Raw genomic sequence first — 27,095 nt, 5'->3', positions numbered from 1 at the left:
TTTCTCTCTCCCTTCCCCCATCCTGACTTTTTAATGGATGTGTGAATGACAATCTCTCCATCTCTCCCCTTTCCCCCCTGTCTCCCATTTCCCCTCTCCCCCTCTTTCACTCGCTCTCTGGGCCCCTCTCCCAGGGCTCTCTCTCTCTCTCTCTCTCTACCTCTCTCTCTCTCTAATCCCCTCTCCCTGCCTTCCCTCCTCTCCCTGGCCTCCTCTCCCTCTCCTCCTCTCCCTAGCTCCTCTCCTCTCCTCCCTCTGCTGTTTGTCCCTCCTGAGCTGTCCTAGAGTCTCCTCTCCTCTCCTCTCCCTAGCCCTCTCCTATCCTCACTCTCTAGACCATCTCTCTCTTTCTCTCTCTCTCTCTCTTCTCTCTTCTCCTCTCCTCCATCTCTCCCTTTTTAATCTCTCTCTGAATCTCAATCTCTCCATCTCTCCCCTCTTCTCCTCCTTTCTCTCCTCTCACCTCTCTCCTTTCTCTCTCTCTCTCTCTCCCTCTCTCTCTTTCTCTCTCTCTCCCCTTTCTCTCTCTCTCTCTCTCTCTCCCCTTTCTCTCTCTCTCTCCCCTTTCTCTCTCTCTCTCCCCTTTCTCTCTCTCTCTCCCTTTCTCTCTCTCCTCTCTCTCTCTCTCTCTCTCTCTCTCTCTCTCTCTCTCTCTCTCTCTCTCTCTCTTCTCTCTCTCCCCTTTCTCTCTCTCTCTCTCTCTCCTTTCTCTCTCTCTCTCACTCTTTTCTCTCTCTCTCTCACTCTCTCTCCTTTCTCTCTCTCTCTCTCTCCCTCTCTCTCTCTCTCTCTCCCCTTTCTCTCTCTCTCTCTCTCCCCTTTCTCTCTCTCTCTCTCTCTCTCTCTCTTTCTCTCTCTCTCTCTCTCTCCCCTCTCTCTCTCTCTCTCTCTCTCTCTCTCTCTCCCCTTTCTCTCTCTCTCTCCCCTTTCTCTCTCTCTCTCCCCTTTCTCTCTCTCTCTCTCTCTCTCTCTCTCTCTCCTTTCTCTCTCTCCAGAGAAACAGCTAACAGCAGGGAACTGTCTAGGTGTGCTGGGCATGGCTGAGGCTATGCGATGTACAGAGCTCCACAACATGGCCAAAGCCTTTGCACTCCAGAACTTCCCTGAGGTAGGTGGATTTACCGAATGAACAAATCGATGGATGGATGGGTGGATAAATGCATTAATGAATTTATAAGATGTTATTAAAAAAGACCCATACCACCTACCGAACATGATAAAAACAGGATTATTTTACATGTATCCCAATCAAGTTTCAACCCTTTGTGCTGTAGGCGGCGGGTCAGGAGGAGATTCTGAATGTGTCTAAGGAGGACCTGGTGGCCTACCTGTCTAATGACAGCCTCAATACCAAGACTGAGGAACTGGTCTACGAGACTGCAATCAATTGGATCAAACGAGACCCCACCTCCAGAGTACAGGTAAGGCAGGGAGGGTAGAGAGGTAGGAGGGAGTGGTTCAAATCAAATTGTGTTTCTCACATGCGCCGAACACAACGGGGTGTAGACGTTAGCGCGGAATGCTTACTGACGAGACCTTTCCCAATATGCAGAGTTACAAAGTAAATATGAAATAGTAACACAATAAATACTGATAGCGAGGCTATGTACAAGGAGTACATGTACCAGGTCAATGTGCCGGGGTACGAGGTAGTTGAGGTAATTGAGGTAATATTTACATGTAGGTAGGGGTGAAAGTAACTAGGGAATCGGGATAGATAATAAACGGAGTAGCAGCAGCGTAAGTGAAGATGGTGAACTGTTGTGTGTGTGTGTGGCGTTCTTACTGCCAGCATCGGTTTGTGGTGGTAAAGAGACTGCTACGAATAATATAGATGTGAACTCTCTCGGAAGATAGTGTGGTCTACAGCTTATCATGACGTATTCTACCCCAGGAGAGGACATAAGACTGTAAAAACACCAGCAAATGTGATTTTAAGTTGGAAATCTGTTCCAAAGTATTCCCACCCATAAGAGAGAGATTTGTGATCATATACAAATATAAGCAAAGTTTGAAATTATTGTTTTATCTGTCGTGGCTACTTGTGGTCAATTTGCAGTCTATCCGCGGCTGAATCTAGTTGATGATATGTGGTCTGTGGCTGGGGTCTTTTTTTTCTTCTTGCCTTTTCTCTGACACCGCCTGATATAGAGGTTCTGGATGGCAGGGAGCTCGGCCCCAGTTATGTACTGGGCTGTCCGCACCACCATCTGTAGCGCCTTGCGGTCGGATGCCAACCGGTTGCCATACCAAGCGAAAATGCAGCCAGTAAAGATGCTCTCAGTGGTGCAGCTGTAGAACGTTTTGAGGATCTGAGGGCCCACGCCAAATCTTTTCAGTCTCCTGAGGGGGAAAGAGGCGTTGTCGTGCCATCTTCACGACTGTGTTGGTGTGTGTGGACACCGAGGAACTTGAAGCTCTCGATCCAGTCCACTACAGCCCCGTCGATGGGGGGGGGGGACCTGACCTCCTCCCTATAGGCTGTATCATCATCGTCTGTGATCAGGCCTACCACCGTTGTGTCATCAGCAAACTTAATGATGGTGTTGGAGTCGTGCACGGCCAAGCAGTTGTGTGTGACCAGGGAGTACAGGAAGGTACTAAGCACGCACCTCTGAGGTGCCCCGTGTTGAGGGTCAATGTGGCCTCTGTCGCTAATAGGAAAAAGCAGTGGTCGAATTTGTACTGGTCCATTTTCAACATGTTCATTCAGCGTTTATGGGTACTCGACTGTAGTGTACTGTATGTCCTGGTTTGTTGTGGGAGTGCCACATAGCCTCACTGTGATCGATCCTGGTTAATCAGGACTTAATGCTGTTCTGACAGCATCATCATCTGTTTACAGTATCATCACTCAGATTTGGGTTGCAGAGTTCGTGTTGGATCAATAAAGGTTTGTATCCTGCAGTGAGCTCCTCTCCGATCCATGTCCTCTTCTTCCACATTCATGGAGGTTGGTTAGTCGATGTGATGCATTGACCCTGAGACGTATCAACTTATTTGTTGAAGTGTGACCAGTGTCGGTGTCACGCCCTGGTCGAAGTATTTTGTGTTTTTCTTCATGTATTTGGTCAGGCCAGGGTGTGACATGGGTTTTTGTATGTGGTGTGTAGCTTAGTGGGGTTGTAGCTTAGTGGGGTGTTCTAGGAAAGTCTATGGCTGTCTGGAGTGGTTCTCAATCAGAGGCAGGTGTTTATCGTTGTCTCTGATTGGGAACCATATTTAGGCAGCCATATTCTTTGGTTGTATTGTGGGTGATTGTCCTGAGTGTCTTGATGTCCTTGTTCGATGTTAGTTGACACATGTATAGGCTGTTTTCGGTTTTCGTTCCATTTATTGTTTTGTAGTGTCCGTGTTTAGTCGTGTTTACGTTTGTTTAAATAAACATGGATCGCAATCGTCACGCTGCAGTTTGGTCCGACTCTCCTTCACCATATGAAAACCGTGACATTCGGGGAAGCTACTCTGAAAATATAGTTTACCAAGATACCAATTACTTTATACTGGAAGACGTTAAGCTACGCTAAAGTTACCCTTAAGAAATCCAGTATTTATTGTACTTGAATTGAAAAAAAAGAAGTTCACTACGTCCAAACTACTTGGTGAGAAAAATCTTAAATTGTTATAGACTACAAGTTGCAAAAACAGATGGCTCTGTAGTCATATGTTAACTTAAATGTAATGTTTCTCATTAAACACAGAAATGGTGTTTCAAGTGAGCTTTATAGGCAGGTCTCATGCCGATAAAGAAAGGAACTGAACAGAACATTTCAAAAGTAGTGTGCCGTACACCACGACATGGCAAAGAAAAGTGATGCACTACTGAAAACACTACCAAGATTTGAATTGAGTTCAACTACCACCAAGCTACTACAAAATGTCATTTAATTACAAGTTAAATGACATGTTGTTCACCACTCCCTAACACTGAGTGTGATCTAGTGGACACGAGCTTGGTTGCCGTCTCTGTTGAGCTAGTCTTCTTAGTTTTGGCAAGTAACAGGAGAGGGAAGGAGTGGAATGTTAGCTCAGAAGACTGGTACCCAGACTAAGTGGACAATGCATATCTCAAGGATATGACATCATCTGATAGCGTTTTCATTGCCTTTCAAGACGGACCAAAACCCCAATTCAATCAACTGCAGATAAAGGGATGTTGCCTATACAGTGGGTTCACTAAGAATGTTCAGACTGCAAGCTGATTCCCTCTCGCGGATATTGTCATCATTGAACATGGTCAGTACCCACTTTTCATTTATGTAAAAGCTTGAGTACGAGTCTCCCTCATTTTACAGATGCCTCATTTTTCAGGTGCAGGGCAGAGAATTTAGGTACAGGTAGAGAGACAAGAGTGTGAGTCCTGTAGCAGCGTTTTTAATGTGTCTAGAGGAGGTAGTGTGGTTATAAATATAGCTAAAAGGGACTTCAAATGTCCTAGAGGATGATGGTAAGACTTTCCTGGGAGTGTTTCTGTCTCTAGCTTTCAACTTATTGTGACCTTTTCTGAGCTCTTGTCAAAGATATGAGTGATTCTGGTGTAGAAAAACAGATTTGGGGATGTGATCAGCACAATAATGGAACTAGGACATTCTGTGTGTGGGGGGGGGGTGAATGGTTTGGTGTGTGTTTGGGGCGGTTTCACACACACAAGGACCTCTGCTCTTCTGGGGATCAAAGTCCGTCAGAAAGGCTTTGACCAGTTCACTTCCGCTCGGGTCAACATTAATCTCACAGCCTATTGGACAGGAGAGAACAGCGAATCAGAGCATGGCAAGGGAGTGAGGGGAAAGTGAAACGGACAGACACTTCACCTGCCGTCCACTCCTGTTCCTCCTTTCCTCCCTCTTCTCTGTCTCCTTGTTGCTAAGTCAGAGATAAAAACTAATACCTTATAGCAGTCAGTGGTTTCTCAAATGGAGGGTCAGGACCCAATGGTGAGTTGCTGCTCATTCCTATTTGCGGCTGATTCCTTTTGGGTCACAGCTTTAGACTTGGGTCTCTGGTTTTGTTTACTCACAATAACACCTTCCCAAAGGTGACATTTAGAGAGCGAGAGGGAGAAGGAAAGCGAGACAGTGAGAGGAGAGGGGCCCCAGTGTCCCTGTGCTCAGTAGGAATCATATTTTCAGTGATGCTCTCTCTGCTGTGTGCCATGACATTATAGGAGGGGAGCTGTGATGGAGCTCAGGGCCAGTCTCAAATCTCTGGGCCATGTGTGACAGATAGACACACTAAAACTACTGCCACGAGAGAGGGGAGAGGAGTGAAGGAGGGGAGGGGAGAGGAGTGAAGGAGGGGAGAGAAGAGGAGTGAAGGGGAGGAGAGGTTAGGGAGTAAAGGAGAGGGGATGAGAGGGCGGGAAGGATGAGAGAGAGGTTCTTTCCACAAGAGAAACTGACCCCAGCATTTGAGTTGATACGCTCTGCTCACCACAAGCTAATTTTCACCTTTCCTCTCTCCCTCCCTCCACACCTCCCTTGTCCCTCTCTCCTGCCATTTGGAAAAAGAGTGCAGTAGAAATTGCTCCCCTGGAACCTGTGATATTTTTTAATGACACGTCAGGGCCAATTGTCACATGGCTGACACTCTCTGAGAGGAGGGAGAAAAACACCAAACGCTGGGGGCTGTATGTATGTGTGTGTGTGTGTGTGCACTGCACTGGCATGTTGACGGGGGCTGAGTAAATAATATGCAATTTTCCTTCTGGAGTGAGGAAACAGAAATGGGTCTGGACATCGCTGAGAGCCAGAGAGAGAGAGAGAGTTTGAGCATTAATAATGGGTTTGTGTAAGACTCACACGAGAGCGAGAGAACAAGACAGAGAGCGAGAGAACAAGACAGAGAGGGTCTCTGGGTCTCTCCGTCTCTGGGTTTCTCCGTCTCTGGGTCTCTCAGTCTCTGGGTCTCTCAGTCTCTGGGTCTCTCAGTCTCTGGGTCTCTCCGTCTCTGGGTCTCTCCGTCTCTGGGTCTCTCCGTCTCTGGGTCTCTCCGTCTCTGGGTCTCTCCGTCTCTGGGTCTCTCCGTCTCTGGGTCTCTCCGTCTCTGGGTCTCTCCGTCTCTGGGTCTCTCCGTCTCTGGGTCTCTCTGTCTCTGGGTCTCTCTGTCTCTGGGTCTCTCTGTCTCTGGGTCTCTCTGTCTCTGGGTCTCTCTGTCTCTGGGTCTCTCTGTCTCTGGGTCTCTCTGTCTCTGGGTCTCTCCGTCTCTCAGTCTCTCCGTCTCTCAGTCTCTCCGTCTCTCAGTCTCTGGGTCCCTCCGTCTCAGAGACCCAGAGAGACGGAAGCGACGGGCATACCAAAGAGACGGACACAGAGAGCACGGAGAGTCGGGCACGGAGAGACTAACACGGAGAGACTGGCACGGAGAGACTGGCACGGAGAGACTGGCACGGAGAGTCTGGCACGGAGAGTCTGGCACGGAGAGTCTGGCACGGAGAGACTAGCACGGAGAGTCTGGCACGGAGAGACTAGCACGGAGAGTCTGGCACGGAGAGACTAGCACGGAGAGTCTGGCACGGAGAGACTAGCACGGAGAGTCTGGCACGGAGAGACTGGCACGGAGAGTCTAGCACGGAGAGTCTGGCACGGAGAGACTAGCACGGAGAGTCGGGCACGGAGAGTCAGGCACGGAGAGTCGGGCACTGAGATTCAGGCACGGAGAGTCAGGCACGGAGAGTCAGGCACGGAGAGACTAGTCACGGAGAGTCTGGCACGGAGAGAGCCGGAGAGTCTGGCACGGAGAGTCTGGCACGGAGAGACCGGAGAGACTCAGGCACGGAGAGTCTGGCACGGAGAGACCGGAGAGTCAGCACGGAGAGTCTGGCACGGAGAGACCGGAGAGTCTGGCACGGAGAGTCAGGCACGGAGATTCAGGCACGGAGGGTCAGGCACGGAGAGTCAGGCACTGAGGTTCAGGCACGGAGAGTCAGGCACGGAGAGTCAGGCACGGAGAGTCCGGAGAGTCAGGCACGGAGAGTCTGGCACGGAGAGACCGGAGAGTCAGGCACGGAGAGTCTGGCACGGAGAGTCCGGAGAGTCAGGCACGGAGAGTCTGGCACGGAGAGACCGGAGAGTCAGGCACGGAGAGTCTGGCACGGAGAGACCGGAGAGTCAGGCACGGAGAGTCTGGCACGGAGAGACCGGAGAGTCAGGCACGGAGAGTCTGGCACGGAGAGACCGGAGAGTCAGGCACGGAGAGTCTGGCACGGAGAGACCGGAGAGTCAGGCACGGAGAGTCTGGCACGGAGAGACCGGAGAATCAGGCACGGAGAGTCTGGCACGGAGAGACCGGAGAGTCAGGCACGGAGAGACCGGAGAGTCGGGCACGGAGAGTCAGGCACGGAGGGTCAGGCACGGAGAGTCAGGCACGGAGGGTCAGGCACAGAGTCAGGCACGGAGAGTCAGGCACGGAGAGTCAGGCACGGAGGGTCAGGCACAGAGAGACCGTAGAGTCAGGCACAGAGAGACCGGAGTGTCAGGCACGGAGAGTCAGGCACGGAGAGACCGTAGAGTCAGGCACAGAGAGACCGGAGAGTCGGGCACGGAGATTCAGGCACGGAGGGTCAGGCACAGAGAGACCGGAGAGTCAGGCACAGAGAGACCGGAGAGTCAGGCACAGAGAGACCGGAGAGTCGGGCACGGAGATTCAGGCACGGAGGGTCAGGCACAGAGAGACCGGAGAGTCAGGCACAGAGAGACCGGAGAGTCAGGCACAGAGAGACCGGAGAGTCGGGCACGGAGATTCAGGCACGGAGGGTCAGGCACTGAGGTTCAGGCACAGAGAGACCGGAGAGTCAGGCACGGAGAGTCAGGCACGGAGAGTCAGGCACGGAGGGTCAGGCACGGAGAGACCGGAGAGTCAGGCACAGAGAGGCACGGAGAGTCAGGCACGGAGATTCAGGCACGGAGGGTCAGGCACAGAGAGACCGAGAGTCAGGCACAGAGAGTCAGGCACGGAGAGTCAGGCACGGCGAGTCAGGCACGGCAGTCAGGCACGAGAGTCAGGCACGCGAGAGTCAGGCACAGAGAGACCGGAGAGTCAGGCACAGAGTCAGGCACGGAGAGTCAGGCACGGAGAGAGTCAGGCACGGGCGGAGTCAGGCACGGAGGGTCAGGCACGGAGATTCAGGCCGGAGGGTCAGGCACTGAGGTTCAGGCACAGAGAGACCGGAGAGTCGGGCACGGAGATTCAGGCACGGAGGGTCAGGCACAGAGAGACCGGAGAGTCGGGCACGGAGATTCAGGCACGGAGGGTCAGGCACTGAGGTTCAGGCACAGAGAGACCGGAGAGTCAGGCACGGAGAGTCAGGCACGGAGAGTCAGGCACGGAGGGTCAGGCACAGAGAGACCGGAGAGTCAGGCACAGAGAGACCGGAGAGTCAGGCACAGAGAGACCGGAGAGTCAGGCACGGAGATTCAGGCACGGAGGGTCAGGCACGGAGGTTCAGGCACAGAGAGACCGGAGGGTCAGGCACGGAGAGACCGGAGAGTCAGGCACGGAGGGTCAGGCACTGAGGTTCAGGCACGGAGAGACCGGAGGGTCAGGCACGGAGAGACCGGAGAGTCAGGCACGGAGAGTCAGGCACGGAGGGTCAGGCACAGAGAGACCGGAGAGTCAGGCACGGAGATTCAGGCACGGAGGGTCAGGCACAGAGGTTCAGGCACAGAGAGACCGGAGGGTCAGGCACGGAGAGTCAGGCACGGAGAGTCAGGCACGGAGGGTCAGGCACGGAGAGACCGGAGAGTCAGGCACGGAGAGTCAGGCACGGAGGGTCAGGCACGGAGAGACCGGAGAGTCAGGCACGGAGGGTCAGGCACGGAGGGTCAGGCACGGAGGGTCAGGCACGGAGGGTCAGGCACGGAGGGTCAGGCACAGAGAGTCAGACCGGAGAGTCAGGCACGGAGGGTCAGGCACGGAGGGTCAGGCACGGAGGGTCAGGCACGGAGGGTCAGGCACGGAGGGTCAGGCACGGAGAGACCGTAGAGTCAGGCACGGAGAGTCAGGCACGGAGAGTCAGGCACGGAGAGTCAGGCACGGAGAGTCAGGCACGGAGAGACTGGAGGAGACCGAGATGGAGAGAGAGGGAAACATGCAGACAGACAAATACCCCTAATGTGACATTTAATGGTGGATTTGGTAGATATAAAGAGCCAGTCATTCACTGCACTCTGGGAAAAGAGTTCACACATCAATAAATAACAATGGGCATCTGACGTTTGCCATTTCAGAACCCACAAAGTTTTTTTTTAATGAATGGAGGAAGTTCTTACATGTTATATTAATAGCGTTTCTCTTATTTCTCTTAGTGAAGGCCTTTAAAATGTGTTTTCAGCAGGTATAGAGAAGAACCAAAAACACTTGATTATCCCAGTCTGTTTTCTAAGACACTGCATGTTATATAGACATTGGAGCACGAAAGACTGTCCCTCACCTCAAAATAAGTGTCGACAGACTCTCTCCTTGGGGTTTAGCAACCGTCTGTAGTGCGTGTTCACCAAACATACATTGTGCTTTAACAAAGAACTCTCCTTACAAAGCCAGATCAACACAGAACACACCCAGAAGGCCTCTGTCTACATGGATTAACAGGAAAAAGGCTGATCTGGGAGGGGTGAGCTAGCTAGCGTGTTATTGAGTGAAATCATGCTGAAACTGTCCCTCGGAGCAAAATAGCTGTGTGTGTGTGTGTGTGTGTGTGTGTGTGTGTGTGTGTGTGTGTGTGTGTGTGTGTGTGTGTGTGTGTGTGTGTGTGTGTGTGTGTGTGTGTGTGTGTGTGTGTGTGTGTGTGTGTGTGTGTGTGTGTGTGTGTGCCTACCTACCTACCTACCTGTAGATAGCCGTGGTCGTGTCCTCAGCATCTCAACAGCAGCCTGCATCTTCCATATCCTCAATCCCACGACCTCTCCTCATCCCTTCATCATACACACACACACATCACTAACCTGAGGGAGAACACAACACACACACACACACACCATTGCGTGAGCCTAGCCCTATTAATGTTTGTTGGTCCAGGTGAATGCGCTTGTTAGCGCTCTGAGGCTAAGCATGGCTATGCGCTCGAGTAAACTCCAACCCCACAGCCTACACATAGTCTACACCACAGGAGGTTGGTAGCACCTTCATTGGGGAGGATGGGCTCGTGGTAAAGGCTGGAGTGGAATTTGTGAAATGGGATCACATACTTCAAACACAGGGTTTCCATGCATTTGATCCCATTCCATTCTCTCTGATCCAGCTGTTATTATGAGCCGTCCTCCCCTCAGGAGCCTCCACCGGTTTACACACATGGACTTTGAATTCGCAATCTGTCTTTTATTCATCCCTCTCTTCTTTCGGTTCTTTCTTTAGGGGGATTGGTGTGTGTGTGTGTGTGTGTGTGTGTGTGTGTGTGTGTGTGTGTGTGTGTGTGTGTGTGTGTGTGTGTGTGTGTGTGTGTGTGTGTGTGTGTGTGTGTGTGTGTGTGTGTGTGTGTGTGTGTGTGTGTGTGTCACCTTCTACGGTCCATTTTTCACTGAGAGCTGTTTGGTCTTTTTAGTGATGGACAGTGTATAAAAATGAGCGTACAGGTATCATTTGTACATAAGAACTGCATGGTGCCACACACACACACAGATGTATATGGGCTGCGTTTCAGCTGAGGCAGGGATAATCTATCTAGTATTGTGTCTAAGAGCTGTCAAGACTACAGGTGAGATCTAGCCGGGAGGACCACACACACACACACAAATAATGTCCACCCTATGTTTCCTCCTCTACTCTCAGTGGGGACTGTGTGTGAGATATACATATTTTCTTTAGATACAGAATATTATTGTTCAGATGTATGTGGGTATGGAATGCATTGGCGTGTGGCTTTCCACGTTTAATGAGTGCCTCTGCTCGTGTGTGTGTGTGTGTGTGTGTGTGTGTGTGTGTGTGTGTGTGTGTGTGTGTGTGTGTGTGTGTGTGTGTGTGTGAGAGACCCTTCTTGTTCACAGCTGTTCCAGAGCCACTCAGCTGCGCTGTGAGTCACTTAGATGATTGAATACACCTCTGTCACACATCACTCTGCACTTAGACACTGTACTCAGTCTGCACTTAGACAGAGAGAGACAGCCAAACACAGAATCTATGTCAGGCCTGACCCAGGATGGAGGGAGGTAGGGATGATCTATAAGGGGTATTAATACACAATATAATATGTCTTGTGTGGCTTTAAATGTGAAGCTAGAAGTATGATGCTCATTTACATATCGATATATTCATGAGAAAAGGCGAGAGAGAGGCAGCGACTTGTTTGTTTGATCAAGTAAAGAGTATACTGTGTGTCTTGTGTTTGTGGGGGAGAGAAACCCATAGTCCCGTCTGTATACTGTGTGTCTTGTGTTTGTGGGGGAGAGAAACCCATAGTCCCGTCTGTATACTGTGTGTCTTGTGTTTGTGGGGGAGAGAAACCCATAGTCCCGTCTGTATACTGTGTGTTTTGTGTTTGTGGGGGAGAGAAACCCATAGTCCCGTCTGTATACTGTGTGTCTTGTGTTTGTGGGGGAGAGAAACCCATAGTCCCGTCTGTATACTGTGTGTTTTGTGTTTGTGGGGGAGAGAAACCCATAGTCCCGTCTGTATACTGTGTGTCTTGTGTTTGTGGGGGTGGGGGAGAGAAACCCATAGTCCCGTCTGTATACTGTGTGTTTTGTGTTTGTGGGGGAGAGAAACCCATAGTCCCGTCTGTATACTGTGTGTCTTGTGTTTGTGGGGGAGGGGGAGAGAAACCCATAGTCCCGTCTGTATACTGTGTGTCTTGTGTTTGTGGGGGGAGAGAAACCCATAGTCCCGTCTGTATACTGTGTGTTTTGTGTTTGTGGGGGAGAGAAACCCATAGTCCCGTCTGTATACTGTGTGTTTTGTGTTTGTGGGGGAGAGAAACCCATAGTCCCCTCTGTATACTGTGTGTTTTGTGTTTGTGGGGGAGAGAAACCCATAGTCCCGTCTGTATACTGTGTGTTTTGTGTTTGTGGGGGAGAGAAACCCATAGTCCCGTCTGTATACTGTGTGTTTTGTGTTTGTGGGGGAGAGAAACCCATAGTCCCGTCTGTATACTGTGTGTTTTGTGTTTGTGGGGGAGAGAAACACATAGTCCCGTCTGTATACTGTGTGTCTTGTGTTTGTGGGGGAGGGGGAGAGAAACCCATAGTCCCGTCTGTATACTGTGCGTCTTGTGTTTGTGGGGAGAGAAACCCATAGTCCCGTCTGTATACTGTGTGTTTTGTGTTTGTGGGGGAGAGAAACCCATAGTCCCGTCTGTATACTGTGTGTTTTGTGTTTGTGGGGGAGAGAAACACATAGTCCCGTCTGTATACTGTGTGTCTTGTGTTTGTGGGGGAGGGGGAGAGAAACCCATAGTCCCGTCTGTATACTGTGTGTCTTGTGTTTGTGGGGGAGAGAAACCCATAGTCCCGTCTGTATACTGTGTGTCTTGTGTTTGTGGGGGAGAGAAACCCATAGTCCCGTCTGTATACTGTGTGTTTGTGGGGGAGAGAAACCCATAGTCCCGTCTGTATACTGTGTGTTTTGTGTTTGTGGGGGAGGGGGAGAGAAACCCATAGTCCCGTCTGTATACTGTGTGTTTTGTGTTTGTGGGGGGGGGAGAGAAACCCATAGTCCCGTCTGTATAATGTGTGTTTTGTGTTTGTGGGGGAGAGAAACCCATTGTCCCGTCTGTATACTGTGTGTTTTGTGTTTGTGGGGGAGAGAAACCCATAGTCCCGTCTGTATACTGTGTGTTTTGTGTTTGTGGGGGAGAGAAACCCATAGTCCCGTCTGTATACTGTGTGTTTTGTGTTTGTGGGGGAGGGGGAGAGAAACCCGTAGTCCCGTCTGTATACTGTGTGTCTTGTGTTTGTGGGGGAGGGGGAGAGAAACCCATAGTCCCGTCTGTATACTGTGTGTCTTGTGTTTGTGGGGGTGAGAAGCCCATAGTCCCCTCTGTATACTGTGTGTTTTGTGTTTGTGGGGGAGAGAAACCCATAGTCCCGTCTGTATACTGTGTGTTTTGTGTTTGTGGGGGAGAGAAACCCATAGTCCCGTCTGTATACTGTGTGTTTTGTGTTTGTGGGGGAGAGAAACCCATAGTCCCGTCTGTATACTGTGTGTTTTGTGTTTGTGGGGGAGAGAAACCCATAGTCCCGTCTGTATACTGTGTGTTTTGTGTTTGTGGGGGAGAGAAACCCATAGTCCCCTCTGTATACTGTGTGTTTTGTGTTTGTGGGGGAGAGAAACCCATTGTCCCGTCTGTATACTGTGTGTTTTGTGTTTGTGGGGGAGAAAAACCCATAGTCCCGTCTGTATACTGTGTGTTTTGTGTTTGTGGGGGAGAGAAACCCATAGTCCCCTCTGTATACTGTGTGTTTTGTGTTTGTGGGGGAGAGAAACCCATAGTCCCGTCTGTATACTGTGTGTTTGTGGGGGAGAGAAACCCATAGTCCCGTCTGTATACTGTGTGTTTTGTGTTTGTGGGGGAGAGAAACCCATAGTCCCGTCTGTATACTGTGTGTTTTGTGTTTGTGGGGGAGAGAAACCCATAGTCCCGTCTGTATATTGTGTTAACTGCAGGCACACAAACCAAATGTCAACAACACACTCTCCTCTCTTTTCCTTCTTCTCTCTTCTCCTCTACTCTTTCCATTCCTCTCCTCTCTGGTAAGATTCATTGAGGACGATAGAGCCAGATGTCAGAGAGATGCTAAGGCTGGCTGTACGATCCTTCCAGAGTGGTCATAACGCTGAGCTAGAGGTCAATGGCTCAAATTCTGTGTACTGTGGTGTCTACGGACATTGTCGTCTCGGGTTGTTTACAACGTTTAGCTCTGACAGAGACAAGAGTCCCATGGGGGTTCTGGACGTCTCTGTCACACACACACACACACACACACACACACACACGCACACGCACACACATTGCACACTCTAGTCACTACTACAACCTATGTCAGAGCAGACCACCTGTCTGGGGGAGGGGGAGAGAAACCCACACACACACACACACACACACACACACACACACACACACATTGCACACTAGTCACTACTACAACCTATGTCAGAGCAGACGACCTGTCTCCACACACACACACACACACTGTGTGTTTTGTGTTTGTGGGGGAGAGAACTATACACACCACGTGTTCTGACGTGTAGAGATCTCTGTCAACCTCTCTCTCTCTCTTTCTCTCTCCAACCTTACACTGACACAGCTGATCCCAAAGTTTACTGCAAACTTCCTTCCTTCTTCCAAATGAGATATTTTCTTTCCCCCTTCCTTTATATATTACATGATTTGCACAGTCAAGACGGTTTATAATGAGTCGCGTGTGTTTATATTTGCCACTGTGGTGTTGTCTGAGACGGACATGAAAGTGGTTGTCTGTGGCAGCATAGTCTGTGTGATTGATTTACTCTCATATCTGGGTTTGTTTATTCGTTGCTAATCTAACGCTTCTTTGAGGCTTCCAGGAATTCTTCATCTTTGCTGCTGTAGACTAATGTGTGTAGTCTGCACATAGTAAATTGACATGCCTTTCTCTTTCTCCTTTCTCCTTCCCACGCCATTCCCCTTTCTCTTTCTCCTGGCCCATCTCCCTCCCACCACCCTCCTCTCCTCCTCCCTTCCCCTCCCTCTATCTCTCCCCCTCTTGCTCCTGGCCCATCTCCCTTCCTCCACCTTCCTCTCCCCTTCCCCTCCCTCTATCTCTCCCCCTCTTGCTCCTGGCCCATCTCCCTCCCTCCACCCTCCTCTCCTCCTCCCTCCCCCTCCCTCTATCTCTCCCCCCTCTTGCTCCTGGCCCGTCTCCCTCCCTTCCCCTCCCTCTATCCCTCTTTCTCCCGCAGCATGTATCAGAGTTATTAGCAGTGGTGCGCCTTCCCTTCATCCACCCGTCCTACCTGCTGAACGTTGTGGACAACGAGGAGTTAATAAAGACGTCGGAAGCGTGTCGAGACCTGGTCAACGAGGCCAAGCGATATCACATGTTACCTCACGCCAGACAGGAGATGCAGACTCCTAGGACACGACCACGGCTATCTGCAGGTAGGTTTACACCAGGGATGGGCAACTGACGGGCTCCTCGGATCAGTAGTTATACTTTTTAAAATAATATAATATATATATATTCATTATTTTAGTGGGGGGACTCCGTCAGGGTCTCAACTTACTGTTAGAATAGTAGAATACACAAGGTGCGATTTTGAAATTTGTTTTTGCATCAGCAGTTTTTCTCTTGTTATGTCAGTCACTGATAGTCACTCAGTTAGCCCATGTCAGCTATTTTCTTTTAAATTAGTCTAGCAGCCAGCTATCTAAACTTAGTAATCATGGTCGAATCACCGGCTGAGGGGCCCCCATTTTGATTTTGTTAGTCTCACTCAGATATCATATTAAAAACTTTAAACATTTCTCTTCACCCTATGGCAAGATTTTTTAAATTGCAGGAAATTAGCTGTGAAACCGCACATTTTCCTCTCCGCCCCATGGCAAAATGAGTAGAATTGCATGAAATGAGTTATAAAATTGCTAAATATTCTCTCCGCCCCATGGCAAAATGTGTAGAATTGCGGCCAACTTGCTTTAAATGTGCAACTCTCTCTTTGATACAAGAGCCTTAGGCTGTAGCCTAAAAACCTATTCCTTTTTTTCCCTTAGACACTCCTTCACTATCTTGTGTCTAGCTGATTAAAAAAATGTAGCCTATATTCCCTTCTCCATCTCCTTCTGATAGGCTATGCATATAGGCTACGCTTTCATCATTTTCTGCATGGCTTTCTCCGGATCAGACAACGGATGTAACGGAGTTCCATCCTAAAAAGTTGTTTGAATAGCCTAAAAACGTAAGGTAGCCAGGGGACTAATAATGAGAGAGAACGAGCAATATCAATTGCCGGTAAGAAAAATGTTATGACAAGTTTAATCAAAGCTTTTTTTTTTTTAGAAAGAAATTATCCATACAAGACCGGGGAAAATCCTTCCATGCGAGGTTGAAATGAAACGCAAATGGCCAATAACCCATCATAAAATCTTTAAGACAAGTTCAAGTGGAACAGTAGCTCTTCCCAAAAATATTCTAGCCTAAGAAGGTGTTGTCCTGAAGTTGCCGCTTAAGCAGAGGCTACTCTCAATCACAGCTATATGAGAGATGGAACAAACAATACTCTTTTCGATTATTTTATGAGGCAAATAAAGCAATTATTATCTAGATCTGGAAACGGGAGACAGTTTCTATTCAGCCCATTAAGTATAACCTAGCCCTTTACGGTAAGACCGTTCATCATCAGACTGTTACTGCTTCATCATGTGTGCCACACACACACACACACACACACACACACACACACACACACACACACACACACACACACAACCCTGCTCCATGCTGAAGCTCCTCCAGAAAGGTATATTAGAAAAGATTTGCCTGCACTTATCCTCTGTCCGGGCTTTCAACAGTATTATCTTCCATCATGATTCATCCAGTTGTAGCATTCGATTTCGTGCTGTAGGTATGGTTGGCCAATAGGAGCCTATACCATCATATATCACAATGTTTTATGGGTACATAATCCCCATAGGACAATGGTTGACATTGCCTAACCCTAACACTCACACATGGGCTGTCACATGCCAGGATATGCAATGTAGAAGGCACTATGAAGCAATGACATAAAGGCACATTTGGGGCAGGAGAAGAAAGCGAGAACAAAAGTATGCCATTTACATCTGATGGAAAAGAAGACTTTGGGTTGTGTGTGTGTGTGTGTGTGTGTGTGTGTGTGTGTGTGTGTGTGTGTGTGTGTGTGTGTGTGTGTGTGTGTGTGTGTGTGTGTGTGTGTGTGTGTGTGTGTGAGAGCCAAGCACAGACCCCGTTATTATGAAAGCTTTGGATGGCCAACCCGAACAGTGTCCCTGGGTTGTTTGGGCTGAGGTACTCCGGGTGCTTTTACAGTAGGCCCAATACATTTCCAAGTGCATCCGAAACGCCAGCTGCTTTCAGAACAGTCCAGGCATTTACAGTCACTTATTCCTATTATTATTCTATAACAAGAAGTTCACCTCCAACCAGAAATTCACTCTCCAACCGTTCAGGCTGTCCCATTCAGTTTGTTTACATCATTAAGGCAGATATTTATGGGGAAAAGTAGCCCTGGACAGACAGTTCCTTTGTTCGTTAGATTTTCCTCCCACTCGGCCAAGTGTTTTTCTGGTCCCCCCCCTCCCCCCTCAATAAAAAGCTGTCTAATTAGTGTGTGTACGGAATTTATTAGAGCTTAGCACCAACATAACACGTTTTCTGCTTGGTAGGATTAAGGTAATTGCTAAACAAATGTCACTTTATGGTGTGGACAGTTTAACGAACCTGCCTTCCCTGTTCTGCTCAAGGTGCGCGTGCGCACGCCCACTCTGTCATAGGTAAACAAGCAGAGTAAATGGTGGTAGTTTAATAGTTTGTGTGTTTACTTGTTTTAATGCAGAGTGGGGTAGTGGTTTTAGGGAAGGGGCTCTCGAAAAGACGTTCCAAAAAAAATACTTTAGTATAATTCATTATATCAAGGTTTCTTTTCAGTTTCTGTCTCTCTCTCATCTGAGGTCAAACCTCTCTATTCAGGGTTCTAGTCAGGCTTGGCCCCTGGTTAGTGTGTGACTGATTGAGTGTGGTGTTAGTCTGGCCATCTGGTCCTCTTGTTGACTGGCTCTGAGATGCACAGCGGGGCTGAGTCAGAGGGACATGGAGGCTGGGAGAGGCTGCTCCTAGAGAAAGTTCAGTTAATCCTAATGGTGACCGGCAGTGACCTGTGTCAGGAGGAGAGAGAGAGAGAGAGGGAGGGAGGAAGAGATAGTGGATGGGAGAGAAAGAGAAATTGAGGGTGGATGAGAGAGAAAGTGTGTGTGTGTGTGTGTGTGTGTGTGTGTGTGTGTGTGTGTGTGTGTGTGTGTGTGTGTGTGTGTGTGTGTGTGTGTGTGTGTGTGTGTGTGTGTGTGTGTGTGTGTGTGTGTCTGAAAGATGGGGCACCACCTGAGCTTGGAAGATAAGTCTCAAGCGGAGAGAAAAAAAGGGAAACTGCGTGATGTCATCCGTGAAACACTGCTTTCCCAGGGCTCTCAATCTGTGTTTGTGTGTGTCCGTACGTAGACCTATCTCCCTGCCAGCTATCTCTGGTGTCACAGCAGGAGACACAGTTCACCAGAACACCGTACTCTCCCATATACTCCCCCTCTGTTACTCTCCCATATATCCCCCCTCTGTTTCTCTCCCATATACCCCCTCTGTTACTCTCCCATATACCCCCCTGTTTCTTCTCCCATATACCCCCCTCTGTTACTCTCCCATATACCCCCTCTGTTACTCTCCCATATACCCCCTCTGTTACTCTCCCATATATCCCCCTCTGTTACTCTCCCATGTACTCGTCCTCTGTTACTCTCCCATGTACTCGTCCTCCCTCCCATGTACTCGTCCTCTGTTACTCTCCCATGTACGCCCTCTGTTACTCTCCCATGTACTCCTCCTCTGTTACTCTCCCATATAGCCCCCATCTGTTACTCTCCCATATACTACTCCTCTGTTACTCTCCCATATACCCCCCATCTGTTACTCTCCCCATATATCCCCCTCTGTTACTCTCCCATGTACTGTCCTCTGTTACTCTCCCATGTACTCATCCTCTGTTACTCTCCCATGTACTCGTCCTCTGTTACTCTCCCATGTACTCGTCCTCTGTTACTCTCTCTGTTACTCTCCCATATACTACTCCTCTGTTACTCTCCCATATACCCCCTCTATTACTCTCCCATGTACTCACCCTCTGTTACTCTCCCATATACCCCTCTGTTACTCTCCCATATACTACTCCTCTGTTACTCTCCCATATACCCCCTCTGTTACTCTCCCATGTACTCACCCTCTGTTACTCTCCCATATATCCCCCTTTGTTACTCTCCCATATACCCCCCTGTTACTCTCCCATATACCCCCTGTGTTACTCTCCCATATACCCCCTGTGTTACTCTCCCATATACCCCCTGTTACTCTCCCATATACTCCCCCTCTGTTACTCTCCCATATACTCCCCTCTGTTACTCTCCCATATACCCCCCTCTGTTACTCTCCAATGTCCTCGTCTTCTGTTACTCTCCCATATACCCCCATCTGTTACTCTCCATATACCCCCTGTTACTCTCCCATATACCCCTGTGTTACTTCTCCCATATACCCCCCTGTGTTACTCTCCCATATACTCCCCTCTGTTACTCTCCCATATACTCCCTCTGTTACTCTTCCATATACTCCCCTCTGTTACTCTCCCATATACTCCCCCTGTTACTCTCCAATGTCCTCGTCTTCTGTTACTCTCCCATATACCCCCCATCTGTTACTCTCCCATATACCCTCCTCTGTTACGTCCTCTGTTACTCCCATATACCCTCCTCTGTTACCCTCCTCTGTTACTCTCCCATATACTCCTCCTCTGTTACCTCCTCTGTTACTCTCCCATATACCCCTCTGTTACTCTCCCATGTACTCCTCCTCTGTTACTCTCCCATGTACTCACCCTCTGTTACTCTCCCATGTACTCCCCTCTGTTACTCTCCAATGTCCTCGTCTTCTGTTACTCTCCCATATACCCCCCATCTGTTACTCTCCCATATACTCCTCCTCTGTTACCTCCCTCTGTTACTCTCCCATATATACCTTCTGTTACTTCTGCCATATACTATCCTCTGTATACCCCCATCTGTTACTTCTCCCATATATCCCTCCTCTGTTACTCTCCCATGTACTCCCTCTGTTACTCTCCCATGTACTCGTCCTCTGTTACTCTCCCATGTACTCCTCCTCTGTTACTCTCCCATATAGCTCCCCATCTGTTACTCTCCCATATACTCCTCCTCTGTTATTCTCCTCTGTTACTCTCCCATATACTACCTCTGTTACTCTCCCATATACTCCCCCTCTGTTACTCTCCAATGTCCTCGTCTTCTGTTACTTCCCATATACCCCCATCTGTTACTCTCCCATATACTCCTCTCTGTTACCCCCCTCTGTTACTCTCCCATATATCCTCCTCTGTTTTCTCCCTCTGTTACTCTCCCATATACTCCTCCTCTGTTACCCTCCCTCTGTTACTCTCCCATTTACTCCTCCTCTGTTACCTCCTCTGTTACTCTCCCATATACCCCCTCTGTTACTCTCCCATGTACTCCTCCTCTGTTACTCTCCCATGTACTCACCCTCTGTTACTCTCCCATGTACTCCCCCTCTGTTACTCTCAATGTTAGTCTTCTGTTACTCCCATATACCCCCATCTGTTACTCTCCCATATACTCCTCCTCTGTTACCCTCCTCTGTTACTCTCCCCATACTCCCCCTCTGTTACTCTCCCATATACTACCCTCTGTTACTCTCCCATATACCCCCCCATCTGTTACTCTCCCATATATCCCCCTCTGTTACTCTCCCATGTAGTCCTCTGTTACTCTCCCATGTACTCGTCCTCTGTTACTCTCCCATGTACTCCTCCTCTGTTACTCTCCCAAATAGCCCCCCATCTGTTACTCTCCCATATACTACCTCTGTTACTCTCCCATATACCCCTCTATTACTCTCCCATGTACTCACCTCTGTTACTCTCCCATATACTCCCCTCTGTTACTCTCCCATATACTACTCCTCTGTTACTCTCCCATATACCCCCTCTGTTACTCTCCCATGTAACCCTCTGTTACTTCCCATATATCCCCTTTGTTACTCTCCCATATCCCTCTGTTGTTCCCATATCCTCTGTGTTACTCTCCATATACTTCTCTGTTACTCTCTCATATACTCCCTCTGTTACTCTCCCATATACTTACTCCTCTGTTACTCTCCCATATACCCCTCTGTTACTCTCCAATGCCTCGCTTCTGTTACTTTCCCATATACCCCATCTGTTACTCTCCCATATATCCCCTTTGTTACTCTCCCATATAGTTCTGTTACTTCCCATATACTCCCCTGTGTTACTCTCCATATACCCCCTGTGTTACTCTCCCATATACTCCTCTGTTACTCTTCCATATACTCCCCTCTGTTACTCTCCCATATACTCCCCTCTGTTACTCCAATGTCCTCGTTTTCTGTTACTCTCCCATATACCCCCCATCTGTTACTCTCCCATATACTCCTCCTCTGTTACTTCTCCTCTGTTACTCTCCCATACCTCCTCTGTTACCCTCCCTCTGTTACTCTCCCATATACTCCTCCTCTGTTACCTCCCTCTGTTACTCTCCCATATACCCCCTCCTCCCATGTACTCCTCCTCTGTTACTCTCCCATGTAAACCTCTGTTACTCTCCCATGTACTCCCTCTGTTACCTCAATGTCCTGTCTTCTGTTACTCTCCCATATACCCTCCTCTGTTACCTCCCATATAGGGTCCTCTGTTACTCTCCCATGTACTCGTCCTCTGTTACTCTCCCATGTAGGTCCTCTGTTACTCTCCCATGTGAGTCCTCTGTTACTCTCCCATGTACTCCTCCTCTGTTACTCTCCCATATAGCCCCCATCTGTTACTCTCCATATACTACTCCTCTGTTACTCTCCCATATACCCCATCTGTTACTCTCCCATATATCCCTCCTCTGTTACTTCCCATGTACTGTCCTCTGTTACTCTCCCATGTAAGTCCTCTGTTACTCTCCCATGTACTCCTCCTCTGTTACTCTCCCATATAGCCCCCCATCTGTTACTCTCCCATATACTCCTCCTCTGTTTCTCCTCTGTTACTCTCCCATATACTACTCCTCTGTTTCTCTCCCATATACCCCCTCTATTTCTCCCATGTACTTACCCTCTGTTTCTCCCATATACCCCCTCTGTTACTCTCCCATATACTACTCCTCTGTTACTCTCCCATATACCCCTCTGTTACTCTCCCATGTACTGCCCCTCTGTTACTCTCCCATATATCCCCTTTGTTACTCTCCCATACCCCCTCTGTTACTCTCCCATATACCCCCTGTGTTACTCTCCCATATACCCCCCTTCTCCCATATACTCCCCTCTGTTACTCTCCCATATACTCCCCCTCTGTTACTCTCCCATATACTCCCCTCTGTTACTCTCCCATATACTTCCTCTGTTACTCTCCAATGTCCTCGTCTTCTGTTACTCTCCCATATACCCCCATCTGTTACTCTCCCATATATCCCCTTTGTTACTCTCCCATATACCCCTGTTACTCTCCCATATACCCCCTGTGTTACTCTCCCATATACCCCCCCTGTGTTACTATCCCATATACTCCCCTTCTGTTACTCTCCCATATACTCCCCCTCTGTTACTCTCCCATATACTCCCCCTCTGTTACTCTCCCATATACTCCCCCTCTGTTACTCTCCAATGTCCCCGTCTTCTGTTACTCTCCCATATACCCCCCCATCTGTTACTCTCCCATATACTCCTCCTCTGTTACCCTCCCTCTGTTACTCTCCCATATACTCCTCCTCTGTTACTCTCCCTCTGTTACTCTCCCATATACTCCTCCTCTGTTACCCTCCCTCTGTTACTCTCCCATATACTCCTCCTCTGTTACCCTCCCTCTGTTACTCTCCCATATACCCCCCCTCTGTTACTCTCCCATGTACTCCTCCTCTGTTACTCTCCCATGTACTCACCCTCTGTTACTCTCCCATGTACTCCCCCTCTGTTACTCTCCAATGTCCTCGTCTTCTGTTACTCTCCCATATACCCCCCCATCTGTTACTCTCCCATATACTCCTCCTCTGTTACCCTCCCTCTGTTACTCTCCCATATACTCCCCCTCTGTTACTCTCCAATGTCCTCGTCTTCTGTTACCTCCCATATACCCCCATCTGTTACTCTCCCATATACTCCTCCTCTGTTACCCTCCCTCTGTTACTCTCCCATGTACTCCTCCTCTGTTACTCTCCCATATACTGTCCTCTGTTACTCTCCCATGTACTACCCCTCTGTTACTCTCCCATGTACTCCTCCTCTGTTACTCTCCCATATAGCCCCCATCTGTTACTCTCCCATATACTACTCCTCTGTTACTCTCCCATATACCCCCCATCTGTTACTCTCCCATATATCCCCCTCTGTTACTCTCCCATGTACTCGTCCTCTGTTACTCTCCCATGTACTCGTCCTCTGTTACTCTCCCATGTACTCCCCTCTGTTACTCTCCCATGTACTCCTCCTCTGTTACTCTCCTCTGTTACTCTCCCATATACTACTCCTCTGTTACTCTCCCATATACCCCCTCTATTACTCTCCCATGTACTCACCTCCTCTGTTACTTCTCCCATATACCCCTCTGTTACTCTCCCATATACTACTCCTCTGTTACTCTCCCATATGCCCCCCCTCTGTTACTCTCCCATGTACTCACCTCTGTTACTCTCCCATATATCCCCTTTGTTACTCTCCCATATACCCCCTGTAGTTTCTCCCATATACCCCCTGTGTTACTCTCCCATATACCCTGTGTTACTCTCCCCATATACTTCTGTTACTCTCCCATATACTCCTCTGTTACTTCCCATATACTCCCCTCTGTTACTTCTCCCATATATCTCTGTTACTCTCCAATGTCCTTTTCTTCTGTTACTCTCCCATATACCCCCATCTGTTACTCTCCCATATATCCCCTGTTACTCTCCCATATACCCCCTGTGTTACTCTCCCATATACCCCCTGTGTTACTCTCCCATATACTCCCCCCTCTGTTACTCTCCCATATACTCCCCCTCTGTTACTCTTCCATATACTCCCCCTCTGTTACTCTCCCATATACTCCCCTCTGTTACTTCAATGTCACAGTCTTCTGTTACTCTCCCATATACCCCCATCTGTTACTCTCCCATATACTCCTCCTCTGTTACCCCCTCTGTTACTCTCCCATATACTCCTCCTCTGTTACCCCTCCTCTGTTGTCTCCCATATACTCCTCCTCTGTTACCTCCTCTGTTACTCTCCCCATATGCCCCCCTCTGTTACTCTCCCATGTACTCCTCCTCTGTTACTCTCCCATGTACTCACCCTCTGTTACTCTCCCATGTACTCCCCCTCTGTTACTCTCCAATGTCCTCGTCTTCTGTTACTCTCCCATATACCCCCCCCCATCTGTTACTCTCCCATATACTCCTCCTCTGTTACCCTCCTCTGTTACTCTCCCATATACCCCCTTCTGTTACTCTCCCATATACTACTCCTCTGTTACTCTCCCATATACCCCCATCTGTTACTCTCCCATATATCCCCTCTGTTACTCTCCCATGTACTGTCCTCTGTTACTCTCCCATGTACTCGTCCTCTGTTACTCTCCCATGTACTCCTCCTCTGTTACTCTCCCATATAGCCCCCCATCTGTTACTCTCCCATATACTCCTCTGTTACTCTCCTCTGTTACTCTCCCATACTACTCCTCTGTTGCTCTCCATATACTCCCTCTGTTACTCTCCAATGTCCTCGTCTTCTGTTACTCTCCCATATACCCCCCCCATCTGTTACTCTCCGATATACTCCTCCTCTGTTACCCTCCCTCTGTTACTCTCCCATATACTCCTCCTCTGTTACTCTCCCTCTGTTACAGAGGGAGGGTAACAGAGGAGGAGTATATGGGAGACATATACTCCTCCTCTGTTACCCTCCCTCTGTTACTCTCGCATATACTCCTCCTCTGTTACCCTCCCTCTGTTACTCTCCCATATACCCCCCCTCTGTTACTCTCCCATGTACTCCTCCTCTGTTACTCTCCCATGTACTCACCCTCTGTTACTCTCCCATGTACTCACCCTCTGTTACTCTCCAATGTCCTCGTCTTCTGTTACTCTCCCATATACCCCCATCTGTTACTCTCCCATATACTCCTCCTCTGTTACCCTCCTCTGTTACTCTCCCATATACTCCCCTCTGTTACTCCCATATACTACTCCTCTGTTACTCTCCCATACCCCCCATCTGTTACCCTCCATATATCCCCTCTGTTACTCTCCCATGTACTGTCCTCTGTTACTCTCCATGTACTCCCCCTCTGTTACTCTCCCATGTACCCCCATCTGTTACTCTCCAAATAGCCCCCATCTGTTACTCTCCCATATACTACTCCTCTGTTACTCTCCCATATACCCTCTATTACTCTCCCATGTACTCACCCTCTGTTACTCTCCCATATACCCCCCTCTGTTACTCTCCCATATACTACTCCTCTGTTACTCTCCCATATACCCCCTCTGTTACTCTCCCATGTACTCACCCTCTGTTACTCTCCCATATATCCCCCTTTGTTACTCTCCCATATACCCCCCGTTACTCTCCCATATACCCCCTGTGTTACTCTCCCATATACCCCCTGTGTTACTCTCCCATATATCCCCTCTGTTACTCTCTCATATACTCCCCCTCTGTTACTCTCCCATATACTCCCCCTCTGTTACTCTCCCATATACTCCCCTCTGTTACTCTCAATGTCCTCGTCTTCTGTTACTCTCCCATATACCCCATCTGTTACTCTCCCATATATCCCCCTTTGTTACTCTCCCATATACCCCCCTGTTACTCTCCCATATACCCCTGTGTTACTCTCCCATATACCCCCTGTGTTACTCTCCCATATACTCCCCCTGTGTTACTCTCCCATATACTCCCCCTCTGTTACTCTTCCATATACTCCCCTCTGTTACTCTCCCATATACTCCCCCTCTGTTACTCTCCAATGTCCTCGTCTTCTGTTACTCTCCCATATACCCCCATCTGTTACTCTCCCATATACTCCTCCTCTGTTACTCTCCTCTGTTACTCTCCCATATACTCCTCCTCTGTTACCCTCCCTCTGTTACTCTCCCATATACTCCTCCTCTGTTACCCTCCCTCTGTTACTCTCCCATATACCCCCCTCTGTTACTCTCCCATGTACTCCTCCTCTGTTACTCTCCCATGTACTCACCCTCTGTTACTCTCCCATGTACTCCCCTCTGTTACTCTCCAATGTCCTCGTCTTCTGTTACTCTCCCATATACCCTCCTCTGTTACTCTCCCATATATCCCCCTCTGTTACCCTCCCATGTACTCGTCCTCTGTTACTCTCCCATGTACTCCCCTCTGTTACTCTCCCATGTACTCCCTCTGTTACTCTCCCATGTACTCCTCCTCTGTTACTCTCCCATATAGCCCCCATCTGTTACTCTCCCATATACTACTCCTCTGTTACTCTCCCATATACTCCCCCTCTGTTACTCTCCCATATATCCCCCCTCTGTTACTCTCCCATGTACTCGTCCTCTGTTACTCTCCCATGTACTCCTCCTCTGTTACTCTCCCATGTACTCCTCCTCTGTTACTCTCCCATATAGCCCCCATCTGTTACTCTCCCATATACTCCTCCTCTGTCACTCTCCCTCTGTTACTCTCCCATATACTACTCCTCTGTTACTCTCCCATATACCCCCTCTATTACTCTCCCATGTTACCCCTCTGTTACTCTCCCATATACCCCCCTCTGTTACTCTCCCATATACTACTCCTCTGTTACTCTCCCATATACCGTCCTCTGTTACTCTCCCATGTACTCACCCTCTGTTACTCTCCCATATATCCCCCTTTGTTACTCTTATACTCCCCCTGTTACTCTCCCATATACCCCCTGTGTTACTCTCCCATATACTACTCTCCCTGTTACTCCCCTCTCCCATATACTCCCCTCCTCCCATATCTCGTCCTCTGTTACTCTCCCATATACTCCCCTCTGTTGTTCCAATGTCTCGTTTTCTGTTACTCTCCCATATACCCCCATCTGTTACTCTCCCATATATCCCCTTTGTTACTCCCATATACCCCTCTGTTACTCTCCCATATACCCTCTGTGTTACTCTCCCATATACCCCCTGTGTTACTCTCCCATATACTCCCCTCTGTTACTCTCCCATATACTCCCCTCTGTTACTCTCCCATATACTCCCCCTCTGTTACTCTCCCATATACTCCCCCTCTGTTACTCTCCAATGTCCTCGTCTTCTGTTACTCTCCCATATACCCCCATCTGTTACTCTCCCATATCCTCCTCTGTTACCC

The 27,095-nt window shown here is 49.0% G+C and overlaps 1 protein-coding gene across 3 annotated transcripts in view; it reads left to right on the top strand.

Moving 5' to 3' along the window:
- The window catches only part of LOC118398396 (kelch-like protein 29), a 355,602-nt gene that overhangs the window by 260,499 nt on the left and 68,008 nt on the right, over nucleotides 1–27,095 (top strand). For all 3 annotated transcript variants that reach the window (XM_035793685.2, XM_035793683.2, XM_035793684.2), the window contains exons 8-10: nucleotides 996–1,108; nucleotides 1,275–1,421; nucleotides 14,866–15,064. In XM_035793685.2, coding sequence (XP_035649578.1) covers nucleotides 996–1,108; nucleotides 1,275–1,421; nucleotides 14,866–15,064 — 459 coding nt within the window. The remainder of the gene's footprint in view (nucleotides 1–995; nucleotides 1,109–1,274; nucleotides 1,422–14,865; nucleotides 15,065–27,095) is intronic.

This window comes from Oncorhynchus keta, chromosome 19 (assembly GCF_023373465.1).
Source record: "Oncorhynchus keta strain PuntledgeMale-10-30-2019 chromosome 19, Oket_V2, whole genome shotgun sequence".
Taxonomy (NCBI): domain Eukaryota; kingdom Metazoa; phylum Chordata; class Actinopteri; order Salmoniformes; family Salmonidae; genus Oncorhynchus; species Oncorhynchus keta.
The sequence above is the reverse complement of the archived record's forward strand: the minus strand, read 5'-3'. Positions and strand labels throughout refer to the sequence as shown.